This window comes from Penicillium expansum (assembly GCF_000769745.1).
Source record: "Penicillium expansum strain MD-8 chromosome Unknown contig294, whole genome shotgun sequence".
Classification (NCBI taxonomy): domain Eukaryota; kingdom Fungi; phylum Ascomycota; class Eurotiomycetes; order Eurotiales; family Aspergillaceae; genus Penicillium; species Penicillium expansum.
Genome location: NW_015971224.1, coordinates 276,532 through 289,372, shown reverse-complemented (window position 1 = coordinate 289,372; position 12,841 = coordinate 276,532). Strand labels below are relative to the sequence as shown.

Sequence of the window (12,841 nt, the reverse complement as noted above, 5' to 3'; positions counted from 1 at the left end):
GAAAGTGCGTCCAGAGGAGGACCGGCTATTTTTACTTTTTGAACGAGTTTGGGGGCTAGCCCGCCTGCAACTGCTCCAATCCAGAGAGCACTTATATTGGGTCGACGTACCGTACCGATCAAAGTAAGAATTTCTTAGTCGTGGCCAAGCGTTTTGTCTTTCCCGTGTGTTATCTCATCGAAAAGCGGATGCAGCCAGGGACTGACGAGATTGCGCGGAACTTCAGGTTCCCAGAATTATTCACAAATAGTACATAGCACTACTTCCGGGCTACAGCTCGAAGTCATGTAGTAGGGTAGCTCTCTATTTAGACTGGATCAAATCGATGAAATAAAATCCATGGGAACTATGGGTTGTTTACCACCAGATGCTGTTGGAAGCGGAAGTTGGACAGCTGAGCCGTAGTACTGATGCTTCTGGAGTGTTATGGAGCGATAGAAAGTTGGCTACCCAGATTATGCAAACGCTCAAACTCAGCAAGAACATCAAATGCTTTGTTTGACGGTAAAGGTGTATATACACAAGTTGGAGAACCGATCTTCCGGTTGATGGTGAGAGACGTGTTTCACATGTTCGACACGGTCCACGGTGCGAGAAATTTGTCGTGGTGAGCTTTTTACAATGGCTTTCCACCCTTCATGTTGAGCTAGTATCGCATACCACCGCCGAGTTACATTCCCATCTGCCTCACCAACAACCATAATATCAGTCTTCGGGACATCGCAAGAGGTTTCACTATAGCACTCGGTCTCGGGGTGTGTATATTGCATAGTAGCACCCGGCCCTTATATTTCAACGAGCCACGCAGATAGCATGTAGCACCTGCCAATTGTTAGGATCCCAGGTAGTTTACACCGGTGTTTTTATCTTCTGTTGTCCCGATGCAGGAATTGAAGACACCCGTCAAGACTATAGGGGATAGCGACACTGATGCCAGTCTTGAGTAGAATCAGCTGTCCTTTCTTTCGTAATCGCGTTACAATCTAAGTTTCCTACTAATTCCCAAGTCGAAAAGGCTTGCATACCAAGAGCAAAAGAGGGAGAAGCCCCATATAGGCGGACATAGGTTGGCCAGACTAGCGAGGTCTGTTAGGCTGATGCTGCTGCATGGACTTCCGCAAAGCCCACAAATGGGCCCCCGCCCCAGGCCCAAAACCCAACCCAACCCGATGGGCTTCAATGGGGGCCCATAGTCAGCGCTAACAAATCAACCTCTGTAATCGCTGTATTACAATCTTCTACCCGTCGTATAAAGTTCAAATCTAGAACCTATATTTATAGTAGCTATGTAAGTATATAATTTAATAATTTAAAATAAATTCCGACTAGTAAGGATCTAGATATTGCGGGAAAGGTAAAAGTTAATATTTTGATGTTAGATATATATTAAGTTGTTGTATAGAACTTCTACCACTTTCTAGAGAACCTCAATTTTCTAAAATTTCTCAATAAATGCGATTTTCCGCATTTTTAAACGTGATTAAGAGAAATAACTAGTAATCAGTTCTAGATTATTTAACCCATTTACGAGTTAGGTTGGGTTAGGTTCTAGGCTTTATGGGCCGGTGCGGAAGTCTACTGATGCATATGTGGTCGAGAATCTAGGATCTTTCGCATGCGATAAGTCGAGAAAGTATTAGATACAAACAAGAAGTGGACGGAACTAGGGGTTCATATATCAGGTGCCGCGACTGATGTGGCTCAGGCTTGCAGGGGCGCATAAAATAGTCATCCTCAGGTGGTACCTATACTTGATCACCCGTAGCAGTGGGCACTTCGAATACTAAAATGATGGCCACACCATGATAGGCAGTTATTCTTCTTTATGAGGAAGGAAAAGCAAGCCAAGTTATAACTAGGTACGTAGTTAGGAAAGCACTTGGTAGTCATTGAATGAACTGATGCTGGAAATATTAAGCAACTTGTTTGTGCTGGGATAGTTGCTTGAGACTCATCGTGTCGAATTTGTTTGTTGTTGTTACCTTGTCTCTCTCACTTTTATCTCTCACACCAGTTGTACTTGTTCATCCTTACCCAACGCGCGTTTTCTTATCAACATCTCACATTTATTCATTATCCATAATATCAACGCGCGTTGGCTCAAACAAAATGACTTCTCCAGTCAAAGGTGACGGCAAGCTCTCGGAGCTCAAGGCGGCTGATGCTCGCCTGCTGATCTATGGTGCCCTGTGCTGCGATGGCAAGGTTCGTATCCAGACTCACCTGTTCCTCGTTCAATGCAATATCTAATAATATCCATCACATAGATCGATTTCGAGAAGCTCGCCAGTTTTGCCGGAATCAAAAAAACCTCTGCCAGTACAAACTACTGGCGTGCCAAGAACAATCTCCAGCAAATCCTTGGTCTGAGCGCGGCTTCTCCCACCCAGGCCATTGACCCTAAGAATGACGATGCCAAGAATGAGGACGTCGACGACGCTGACACTGGTTCGCCCAAGAAGACCGCTGCTCGTGCCAAGCGTGGTACAGCCAAAGACGCATCGACGAAGAAGGAGCCTGCCAAGCGTCGCAAGACCGTTTCCAAGACCACCTCTCAGGTCGTTGACTCCGCCCAGGCTGAAGATGCCAGCGACATTGCCCCTGCCGACACCGTCGATCAGACCAAGTAGATATTTCTCTACTTGAGTCGTGACACCGACTTGCGCCGCAGCTTCCTAGGAGAAATAATGGAGTGAATTAAAAAAAAATCAGATGGGGGAATTGAATCTGGGATTGTTTTACTGCGGCGTCAATGTGCTCGGACATGGAAAGGATGGCTTGACCATACCATTTGCTTCTAATTTGAATCGTTGAAATCAACAACATATCACGAACACAGTTCCATAACAAGTACTAGACATAAGAATAATCACCATTCACACAATAGAGTAGTCGTACATATTCCGTTTCTCATCACTTCAAGTTCTCAGTGGCCCGCTCTGCGCAATCTGATCGACGCCGAGCTAGATGGGTTCGGTCCGTTGAGGGTTGTGTTGTAGGTCGCATTGCTATCAAGCACTTCCAGAACCACGGTGCTGTTACCTTCCCGGTACTCGCTCGTCGGAGTTCCATGGGTGCGATAACCACCATGTGGCTTCAAATTTTTCTTTCCGGTTGCAATGTCCTTTCTCTTGACCACTCTTTCAAACATTTCCAATGCAGCCAAGGGCTGGTAGAAAGGTACTTCGTGGCCAGACTCGTAAATTCGCACAAAGCTGAACAAGTCACTTTGACGAACTTGTCCATGAACAACACCATCCGAAGTGGTGATGTTAACGAAGCCCGCGTGTTCGTAGCCCTTGGCATTGATCTCTTCGGCAATAACTTGTCCACCAAGCCAATTGCAGTTGAAATCGCTAGAATTCGAATTAGCACAGTCTATCAGTCATCTCAGAAAATAGAAGGACTCACGCATCTCCGAAATACAGCAAAACCTGTACTCCTGCATCCAGCAACTTCTTCACACTCTCGATCGTCCCAGACTCGCGGTCATCATCACCCGTGCTTCCAAAGGCATTGCCCACAGTCCCAGAGGACTCTGAGAAGTTCTGGTATGCGCCAATAGCAGCTTGGACCTTAGGGCTGTTGAGATAATCGACGTAGAACTCATACGGGAACGGATCCGGTGTCAACTCGCGCATATCATATTCGTCGCGCCCGGAGTAAGTGTCGAATAGTGACTCAACCTTCGAAGCGCAGAAGTTGTCTGCCGTAGAGCAAATATCGTTTCGGCCGGTCGCGTAACATTCCAGCGTCTGATCGACGCAGTTTCCTTCTCCATAAAGGTTGTTGTACCATTCGGCCTGGACAGACTCGTTGTATGGGTTGAAGTCGTATGTGTTTCCGGGGAAGATGGAGAAGTTGTAGTACGCCTGGTACTGAATCAGCGGATCAAACCAGCCGTTTCCAATAAGCACATTCTCAAGATCGATCTTAATCGAGCCGTGGGGCTTTTTGTGGTTCTGTTCAACAAAGTACTCTGCTCTGAAGTTAGTGCCAGTCGCGTCTAGGGGCGCTTAGGATCTTTACCGTTGAACACTGGGCCGTAGTGTCCTCCGTAGCTCTCAGTAGCGAAGTTGAAGCCATTTCGGGAGTACTGGGGGAAAGCTCCCATGAATCCTTGGAGTGTCTTCCACATATTCGGGGCCGCATTTGCAGTTGTATTGGGGACGAGGGCAATGTCTGGCTTGGAGTATGTGCCGCAGGTCCCAAGGTCATGGGCGTAATCGGGACACTCCTCGCTAGGCAGCTGAATAATATTGCCATCGTTATCCTCATAGGCTGGAATGGGGGCTGTGTATGATAATCCAACCGTGGCGGGTTGGTCGACGAAGAGCTGGCAACAATTAGATATAGTCATTGCAAACAAGGGAATGCAAACTTACCATATTGCTCACGTTGCTCCAGGAATGGGGGTTGTTGAATACATTTCCGTCGTGATCAACTCCGCAGGGGCCTAACTCCTGGAATAACCCGATCATTGAGGATGATCCTGGACCTCCGTTGATCCAGACCGTGAGTGGTGCCTTATCGAATGTCAGTACACCTTGTAAATGCTAAAAGTCGTCGGAACATACATCATTAGGATCCCCATTTCTAGCCTCAAAGAACCACCTGTGCTAGTCAGTCGCTGCCTATGGCTCGTTTCTATCGGAAATTCTTACCAGAAAATATGCTCGTCTTTACCAACATCAGCGTAACCAGAATAACTCTTCACGTTGGGATCTTGTTCACAGATTCCAGCAGGCACTTCCTTGTATCGCACATTGACACCGGCATATCCTTTCTTGGTGATCAAGTCACTGGGCGCAGGCACAAATTGTGCCGTGGCATAGTGCGCTAGCACTGCCACCAAAAGCTTAGTATACAGCACCATTTTGAATGAGCATCCCTAACTAAAACCGAGATTCAAGTTATGTCTTATAGCAATCATTCCAGATAACCCCGCACGGCTGGGAATATCCACTTTATATTGCTAGAATCAAACGGGCAGGCCAAAAACTACTAAGATCGCCCAAAACCGACGGATCTCCGCCTGGATGTCTCCTGAGGCCCGGAAATGACCGAATTGCTTATCAGTCAGCCTTATCACAACATAATGCTTGGTCGGGCTTGGAAGAATGAGATTGGGTGATTTGGTACTTTTACTTTGCGCCCCTTGCATCGCTCTATGTTGTTCGGTACAATCCCTACATCTTATCTTTCCCCTGCATAATACAAACTTCGAAAACTGCAGATCTGCCATTATTCTTTATACATATCGACATAAGCCACTCAGCTATTATAAACTCTATCAAACAAATATTGTGGGGAGTTGATGCAAATTAAACCTTCTTGAATGGCAGTCCAGAAACCTTGCCAACATCAACATGGACAAAGTACCAGACGTGCGCCTCAGCGTCCGTCAGCAACGGCAAACCAGTTCCAGTGTTTCCGTCGAAGGAAACATCCCCGTTGATAACCTTGATGTCAGAAGTACTGACAGTGGCATTGTTGGGGGATGTGATCCAATACTCAGGGCTGACGTGAACATAACCCATGGACAACAAAGGCAGCTTAGGGACCGGGTCATTGGTGTGGGTGAAGCGGAAGTTGTTGCCCTGCGCGGTAATGTACGTGGCCAAAGCCGCATTGGCCACACGAGGCGCAGCATATGCGTACAGCTTAGCGGACGGGTAGCCCTTGCCCCGGAGGTCAGCGGCAGCAAGAGTTGCGACGGCAGCACCCAGACTGTGGCCCACGACGACCAGCTCGTAGTTGGGGTTCTGGGCGAATGCATCTGTCAGTTCCTTGATGATGTCGTCACGAACTAGCTTCCAGGAGCTCCAGAAGCCGAGTTCGGCGAGACATCCATCACAGAGACCAGGGTTTGTGTGTACGAAAGTGGCATCGCTGACCCAGTTGCGCACTGAGACGGAACCACGGAAGGCCAAAACAACTGCCGAGTTGGTGTGGTCTACTGTGATGAAGCCGGCGGTATCTGTGATGGTGGAGCTGTGTGTATGTAAGTATACCGTCTCTGTTATTGTATACCAAGGTTGCGGGTTTCGCTTACTCGGAGAAGTCATAGAATACAGTCGCGCCGATTTCTTCGACTCTGGGGCAGTTGCCTTTCGAACAAGTGAGCTTGTCGCCCACTTGAGCTGTGTAGTCCACTTCATAGTATGTCGCGGCGGCATACTGGACCCAGAAGTCGAACTGATCCAGTTCGCTGGCGGAAACATCTAATCATGTGTAAGTAATGTGGTCAGGGTACATTGTGCAACGTGTGATGTACCTCGAGACTGCAGCTTGCCGGGGAGGGCATAGCCCAACGAAGCCACTGCGGATAGAGCTGTGAAGAAAGAGAAACGCATGATGGCTTGTGGTCAATGGCAGGATCTGATGGAGACTGGAGATACTACAAGCCGGGGGAAACCTCCCAGCTTTATATCTTCAGTTGCACATCACAGTTCCATACAGGTACCAGGTACAGAATATGGTTCCTGAATTGGTTCCACAACTACGCAAGCCCATTTTTGAGTCGGAGGAACCACGGCGTACAATAAAATCCGATATTATCTGATATTACCTTGTCTTGCTTGTCTTGCTTGTGATGAGGGATTTCGGCGCAGTTCAGCTCACGGGGAATACTCCGAATTCATACAATGATCGTCAAGGTATAGATCACATCCGGGGTTGTGGCACTGGAACACGGAAAGCGCTCCAATCAGTCTTGGCTATAAACCGCGGGGCATTGGTGGAGCCGGGGAATTGTCTTATTCCGGTCAGGACGGTATGTAAGCCATCGTCGAACCCGAGGTCGCCTACAACATAGACTCCAAATCCGGAGTTTATTGTCTTCCGTACAATATGATGTGGTGGGGTGACGCATGGCGAAAGCACCACGTGGTTTTATGATCACATGAAAATCTACTGCGTATATGTCACTGGAAGCTTGACCTGCTCGGCCCGAACTTGGCGAAATATTTTGTTATGCCTCCGGTCTTATGCCCGGTCCTTGGCAAGGGACGGAGCAGGGTTACACGAGACCGAGTGGCGTAGGGCTCTATTAGAAATTGGAACTCTTGGCATTCCCTTGCTCGCGTGATCCTGTTCGGCGGACGAACCGGCAGAATTCAACCTTTATCTACAAGTGGCAATCCTAATACAGTCTTGCCCCTTTTTTCAGTCATGGTTCCAAGGTTAACAATACTAGAGCCCATGGCTCGAACAACTTTTATTCAACTCTGGCCGATAAATTTCACATTAAGCAGCCATCCTTGATGCTAGAGTGCAGATCGCTCATCCCCACTCGCACTCGGCGATAGCCAGTACGGTGGGTCTTCTTGGCGGCATTTTCCTTGGTTTTCGGGCTTTGCTCGCTGGGAGACCCAGCCTGCGCATAGCTCACAGGAATGGGTTTGGTGGATGCCGCAGTAGGTTCAAGGGCATAAACCTCAACCATCCATTCATACCAGACCTTACGGTCATCGGTTTGACGATACATCGTGGCAACGATCTCGCCATTCTCAGGAACACTAAGAGGGGTCTGGAGACAAATGTCAGTATGATGGGAAAACAGCCATAGATTTAGTTGGTAATTTTAAAAAAAACGAACCTTCAAGGGGAAATAGATAGGGAACCAGCTGATCATATTTGCGCTTTTGGCATCCATGGTTACCGGGTTGGTAGACAACTCCACATCGCCATAGAGCACCGTTTCAAAGTAGCCGGCCAGACCGTGGCACACACCTCGGTTCTGGGCAGGGAAGGCCAGACGTGTTTGGCGCACATTATGGGCGTTCGAGATAGTCGACTGCATGGGGGACTGAGGAGGAATGTGTCGGTTCGGGTGGGAGAAAGACCAAGCGGTCTGCACAAAGGGAGTAGGGAATTCAGTAGTAGAGAATGACGCCGACGGGGTGGATGCCCGGTTTCCATTGTTGGGGTTGGAACTTTCACCACTGGCAGGTGTACCCGTGGTGGAGAGGAAGTCAATAGCGTGAAGCATCACGACATATGGGGTCTCTGGGGCAGCCGGGTTAGACACCGTCTGGTGCACAACATCGGCGTGCAATTTGGGAGCGGAAACCGGGGTGAAATGTGCCGAATATGACGCTGGAATGGAAATGCCGTGGACGGGGTTGATCACGTCGTTCACGCCATCCAGACATTCCGGGGAAAGCTCATTATCCGCAAAGGAGCCCAACAGCTCCGAGACAATGATATCAACATGGGTGTGGGACATAGCCGAGTCCTCAAGGGATTCGCCAGCCGTAGTTGGCTTCTGTGGGACTAGAGGTCCCTTCCAGCTTCGCATGTCTGACTGGACCAAGGTGACCTTGCCATCCCAGATTGTCTCGTTGTGTCGCTGGAGCAACACAAACGCGTTCTGGTTCTTCTCCACGGCCCAGAGGTCAATTTCCACTCCAGCATCCGCGCTAGCCTTCAGTGCGCGAGTGACCAGTGGGCCGCGACCAGCTCCCACAACTGCAAGAATCACTTTACCGTCCGGGTGGGATGTGGCCTTCTTCTGAGCGGCCCAATCTTTCAATGCCTTGCAGATTGCCTTCTCATACCACTCGTATTTAATAGGGTCCTTTTCAAATACTTCATATGTGATACTCTCCAGATTGACTGTCAGCGGCTGTAGAGGTGCCTGCAAATAGTCCTGGTATCCAACACCGAACCTCTCAATCGCTGTCCGCGGGGGCTGGCGCTGCTGCAGGTTGCGAATATACGAGAGGTGTGGAGTAGGGTCGTAGTGCTTCTTGCCAGCCTGTGACAGACTTGGATAGTCAGATCCAGATAGCGAAGCCTGGTTGGTATCCGGGTCTTCGATGTTTTCAAGTCCAGGAATAGGACCGACGCCACAAAGGATAATCCACGGCGCAGTTCGAAGACGCATCATCTTCGCAATCAAACCTTGGTGTGACTTGGACAAAACTGGGTATCCTTTCTGATTTTTGAGGAACGTCGAGCCGTCAATCGTCAGTAAACGCACTGGTTCCGAATGCCATCGGGATTGCACAAAGAGAGACGGCAGCTGCTTTGGCAGAGAAAGGGCTATGGTTCAGATTAGCTTTAGTTCAAGATATTGTAACAATGGCGATGATGCGTCATTGAAAGGAGGGGTTAACTCATACCAACGAGCAGTCTTGTGTGGTATTTGCAAGTCTTTCTGATTGAATCCCAGGCATCCCAACTTCCAAACGGATCAACGTTGAGTGGTTCTCCCTCATCTGGCGCCAGGTATTCTGCCCGGGCAAGCGGGGCCAAGTCGCCCATTGTATCAACTTCAACCTCCGGGTTGTCAACCATTTGCTGCCAAATATGAAATTGGATGTAGGGGCCCAGGTCTAAGGCATCTTGAATCGCGCGCGCATAGTAGATGACACTCTCAGAATGCAAGGTACCATGATGCAACTTGGGGCCAGGAATCAAAAGATATCCAATTCCGCAAAACGCAGCGTACGCAACTTCCAACATCAGAACTTGCCGGGACAAGTCGGCAATCAACGGGTCCGGTGAGCATAGATCAATCCAGCTACTGGTCACACCAACCAATTGACTGGTTGCATCATTTGGTGTAAGATACGAGTCTGCCTTCGAGAGCGGCGGAACCACCATAGGCCTAGTGCTTTGGGTAGTAGCCATGGTTCCAACAACATCGTAAGTTGGGGACTCTAGATTGGCCAAATAAGAGGACAATAGGCCAAGAACTCGCGAGTGGAAATGAGAAGTCGTGATGGGAACAGTCATCATGTCATACTATCACATCAAGTTAGCATTTCAGAAGGTAATGTTACAGGTTAGAGAAAGAACCAACATTACTCTCATGTACGTTTTGGATGACCCGAGGGGTCACAGTGACCAGTCTGTTGTGCTCATGGTGCCCAACGCAGAAAGCTGGCCCTGGATCCTCTGAAGAATTATAGCTCTCCATGTTGACAGAGAAGTCCGGCGCAATGGTGGGGGTGGTCTGGAACTAGGGATGTGGATAAAAGCTCGTTATGAACAATGCAGGAGCTGATAAACTTGGTATCAGGAAGTCCTATCCGAAGAAGCCACGCGCATCAGACGAACTGGCGCAAAAATATCCAGACAAAAACACACAGGGCATCAACAAGCTCGAAGATTATCGATCCCTTTGTGGAGAGCGGCAGAATAGACTGGCGGTGAGTCTGATAGGCAGCTGTGGCGCTCGGCAGACCTGCCTATCTCATATTTTTTTTCTTCGGTATCTCAGCTTCTTCTCTCCGCCGAGTTTGCCCTTCGACACTCTCTCACCTTTCACCTCCACAATGTCTGATAGCCGATCCGACTCCGAAGGTGGCGCGCGCGCAAAGCGCCAGAAGATGGACGCTGGTGACCCAAAGAACAACCCCTACCTCGCTCACATGTACGAGAATAACAATGGCTCCTCCGACAACGGGGCCCTGGCCAAGTTCAAGCGACACCAGACAACCGCAGCGATGGCGAAAAAAGCCGAAGATGGCGATATCAACCCGTTCAGCGGCCGACCTTTTTCCAGCAAATACTTCTCAATCCTGAAGACCCGTCGCGATCTACCTGTCCACACGCAACGGTGAGTGCTCCCCGATAGCCATTCTGGAAGAAAACGTACTAACCACTTTATTCAGTGACGAGTTCCTGCAACTCTACCAACAGTCCCAGATTCTTGTCTTCGTCGGTGAGACTGGTTCCGGAAAGACTACGCAGATCCCGCAATTCGTCCTCTACGATGATCTCCCCCAAACTCAGGGCAAAATGGTCGCTTGTACGCAACCCCGACGAGTGGCTGCTATGTCCGTTGCCCAACGTGTGGCGGCTGAGATGGATGTCAAGCTTGGAGAGGAAGTTGGTTACAGTATCCGTTTCGAAGATATGACCGGCCCGAAGACCATCATGAAGTACATGACTGATGGTATGCTTCTTCGCGAGGCTATGAACGACCCCAACCTGTCGCGTTACAGCACAATCATGCTTGACGAGGCTCACGAGAGAACTATGGCGACAGATATCCTGATGGGTCTTTTGAAGGAAGTTGTGGTGCGCCGGCCTGACTTGAAGATTATTATCATGTCGGCTACTCTGGATGCGCAAAAGTTCCAGCGCTACTTCATGGATGCGCCCCTTCTTGCAGTCCCCGGTCGTACTCACCCCGTCGAGATCTTCTACACCCCCGAGCCCGAGCAAGATTACGTCGAGGCCGCAGTCCGGACTGTGCTGCAAATCCACGCCACCGAAGCCGAGGGAGATATTCTTCTCTTCTTGACTGGTGAGGAGGAGATTGAGGATGCTTCGCGGAAAATCGCGCTCGAGGGAGATGAGATGGTTCGCGAGGCCGACGCTGGTCCTATCAAGGTCTATCCTTTGTACGGTAGTCTTCCTCCTCACATGCAACAGCGCATCTTCGACCCTGCACCACCTCCTCGCCGACCAGGCGGCCGCCCCGGCCGCAAGGTCATCGTGTCGACCAACATCGCCGAAACATCTCTTACCATTGATGGTATCGTGTATGTCGTGGATCCCGGATTCTCCAAGCAAAAGATTTACAACCCCCGCATTCGTGTCGAGTCCCTTCTCGTTTCCCCCATTTCCAAGGCCTCCGCTCAACAGCGAGCTGGTCGTGCCGGTCGTACACGTCCCGGAAAGTGTTTCCGCCTTTACACCGAGGGCGCATTCAAGAAGGAATTGATCGAGTCAACTTACCCTGAGATCCTCCGATCAAATTTGTCATCAACAGTTCTCGAACTGAAGAAGCTTGGTGTTGATGATCTCGTCCACTTCGATTTGATGGACCCGCCCGCGCCAGAGACCCTGATGAGAGCATTGGAGGAACTGAACTATTTGGCCTGTCTGGACGATGATGGAAACCTTACTCAACTGGGTCGTCTCGCCTCCGACTTCCCTCTTGACCCTGCCCTTGCTGTTATGTTGATCAGCTCTCCCGAATTCTACTGCTCTAATGAAATCCTTTCCATCACCGCCCTTCTATCTGTGCCTCAGGTCTTCGTTCGTCCTGCTGCCCAGCGCAAGCGTGCCGACGAGATGAAGAACCTGTTTGCCCACCCCGACGGAGACCACTTGACAATGCTGAACGTTTACCACGCATACCGAAGCAATGAAGCCCAGGAAAACCCCAAGCAGTGGTGCCACGACCACTTCCTCTCCCAGCGTGCTCTCCAGTCCGCTGATAACGTCCGCTCCCAGCTGCTCCGCATCATGGAACGCCAGGATCTCGAAATGATCTCCACTTCCTTCGAGGACAAGAAGTACTACGAGAACATTCGCCGTGCCCTTTGCGCCGGTTTCTTCATGCAAGTCGCGAAGAAGGACACAGGTGGCAAGAGCCAATACCTTACCATCAAGGACAACCAGAATGTGCTCCTGCACCCCTCCACCGTCTTGGCTCACGAGGCCGAGTGGGTCCTGTACAACGAATTCGTTCTCACAACCAAGAACTACATCCGTACTGTCACTGCCGTCAAGCCAGAATGGCTTCTAGTATGTTCCCTATTCCTCTCTTGTATTCCCTATGCATTTTACTAACTGTTTTCCAGGATATCGCTCCTACATACTATGATATCAACAGCTTCCCCAAGGGTGACATCCGCTCTGCCCTTACTCGGGCTGCTGATCGTCTCGCTCGCAAGGAGAAGATGCGCGCCGAGAAGCATCGATAGACCATTTCCTTCTGTTCAGCCTAAAATTTACGCATGATACGCTTGTTTGTCGCGCTGCTTCCTTCTCATCACGATGTCCATATTTTGAATAGAACTTTTGCTTTCTTGCTCTTCTGTGCCATACCATACATACTCCCTGCATAACACTTTTCGGCCGTCGCATTCGATCG

At 49.7% G+C, this 12,841-nt stretch overlaps 6 protein-coding genes across 6 annotated transcripts; 3 read left to right on the top strand and 3 right to left on the bottom strand.

Annotated features, from left to right (window-relative positions):
- Window positions 1–2,109: 2,109 nt before the first annotated feature.
- Window positions 2,110–2,630, top strand: PEX2_087500 (uncharacterized protein; the record flags this gene model as incomplete). Its single annotated transcript, XM_016746020.1, has 2 exons — window positions 2,110–2,205; window positions 2,268–2,630. 2 exons carry the CDS (start codon window positions 2,110–2,112, stop codon window positions 2,628–2,630), a joined length of 459 nt encoding a protein of 152 aa, XP_016601625.1.
- Window positions 2,631–2,926: 296 nt separating this feature from the next.
- Window positions 2,927–4,876, bottom strand: PEX2_087490 (Peptidase S10, serine carboxypeptidase; the record flags this gene model as incomplete). The annotated part of the gene is made up of 6 exons (XM_016746019.1): window positions 2,927–3,356; window positions 3,412–3,979; window positions 4,030–4,336; window positions 4,386–4,526; window positions 4,578–4,614; window positions 4,665–4,876. The coding sequence occupies 6 exons, from the start codon at window positions 4,874–4,876 to the stop codon at window positions 2,927–2,929; spliced, it is 1,695 nt and encodes a 564-aa protein (XP_016601624.1).
- A 244-nt stretch (window positions 4,877–5,120) lies between these two features.
- PEX2_087480 (uncharacterized protein) lies at window positions 5,121–5,318 on the top strand (the record flags this gene model as incomplete). Its single annotated transcript, XM_016746018.1, has 1 exon — window positions 5,121–5,318. One exon carries the CDS (start codon window positions 5,121–5,123, stop codon window positions 5,316–5,318), a length of 198 nt encoding a protein of 65 aa, XP_016601623.1.
- A 6-nt stretch (window positions 5,319–5,324) lies between these two features.
- PEX2_087470 (lipase family protein) lies at window positions 5,325–6,356 on the bottom strand (the record flags this gene model as incomplete). Its single annotated transcript, XM_016746017.1, has 3 exons — window positions 5,325–5,994; window positions 6,056–6,224; window positions 6,278–6,356. The coding sequence occupies 3 exons, from the start codon at window positions 6,354–6,356 to the stop codon at window positions 5,325–5,327; spliced, it is 918 nt and encodes a 305-aa protein (XP_016601622.1).
- An 887-nt stretch (window positions 6,357–7,243) lies between these two features.
- On the bottom strand, window positions 7,244–9,928 carry PEX2_087460 (protein arginine N-methyltransferase; the record flags this gene model as incomplete). Its single annotated transcript, XM_016746016.1, has 4 exons — window positions 7,244–7,531; window positions 7,601–9,048; window positions 9,129–9,753; window positions 9,812–9,928. 4 exons carry the CDS (start codon window positions 9,926–9,928, stop codon window positions 7,244–7,246), a joined length of 2,478 nt encoding a protein of 825 aa, XP_016601621.1.
- Window positions 9,929–10,286: 358 nt separating this feature from the next.
- On the top strand, window positions 10,287–12,671 carry PEX2_087450 (DEAH-box ATP-dependent RNA helicase PRP43; the record flags this gene model as incomplete). Its single annotated transcript, XM_016746015.1, has 3 exons — window positions 10,287–10,570; window positions 10,626–12,492; window positions 12,549–12,671. 3 exons carry the CDS (start codon window positions 10,287–10,289, stop codon window positions 12,669–12,671), a joined length of 2,274 nt encoding a protein of 757 aa, XP_016601620.1.
- Window positions 12,672–12,841: the final 170 nt, after the last annotated feature.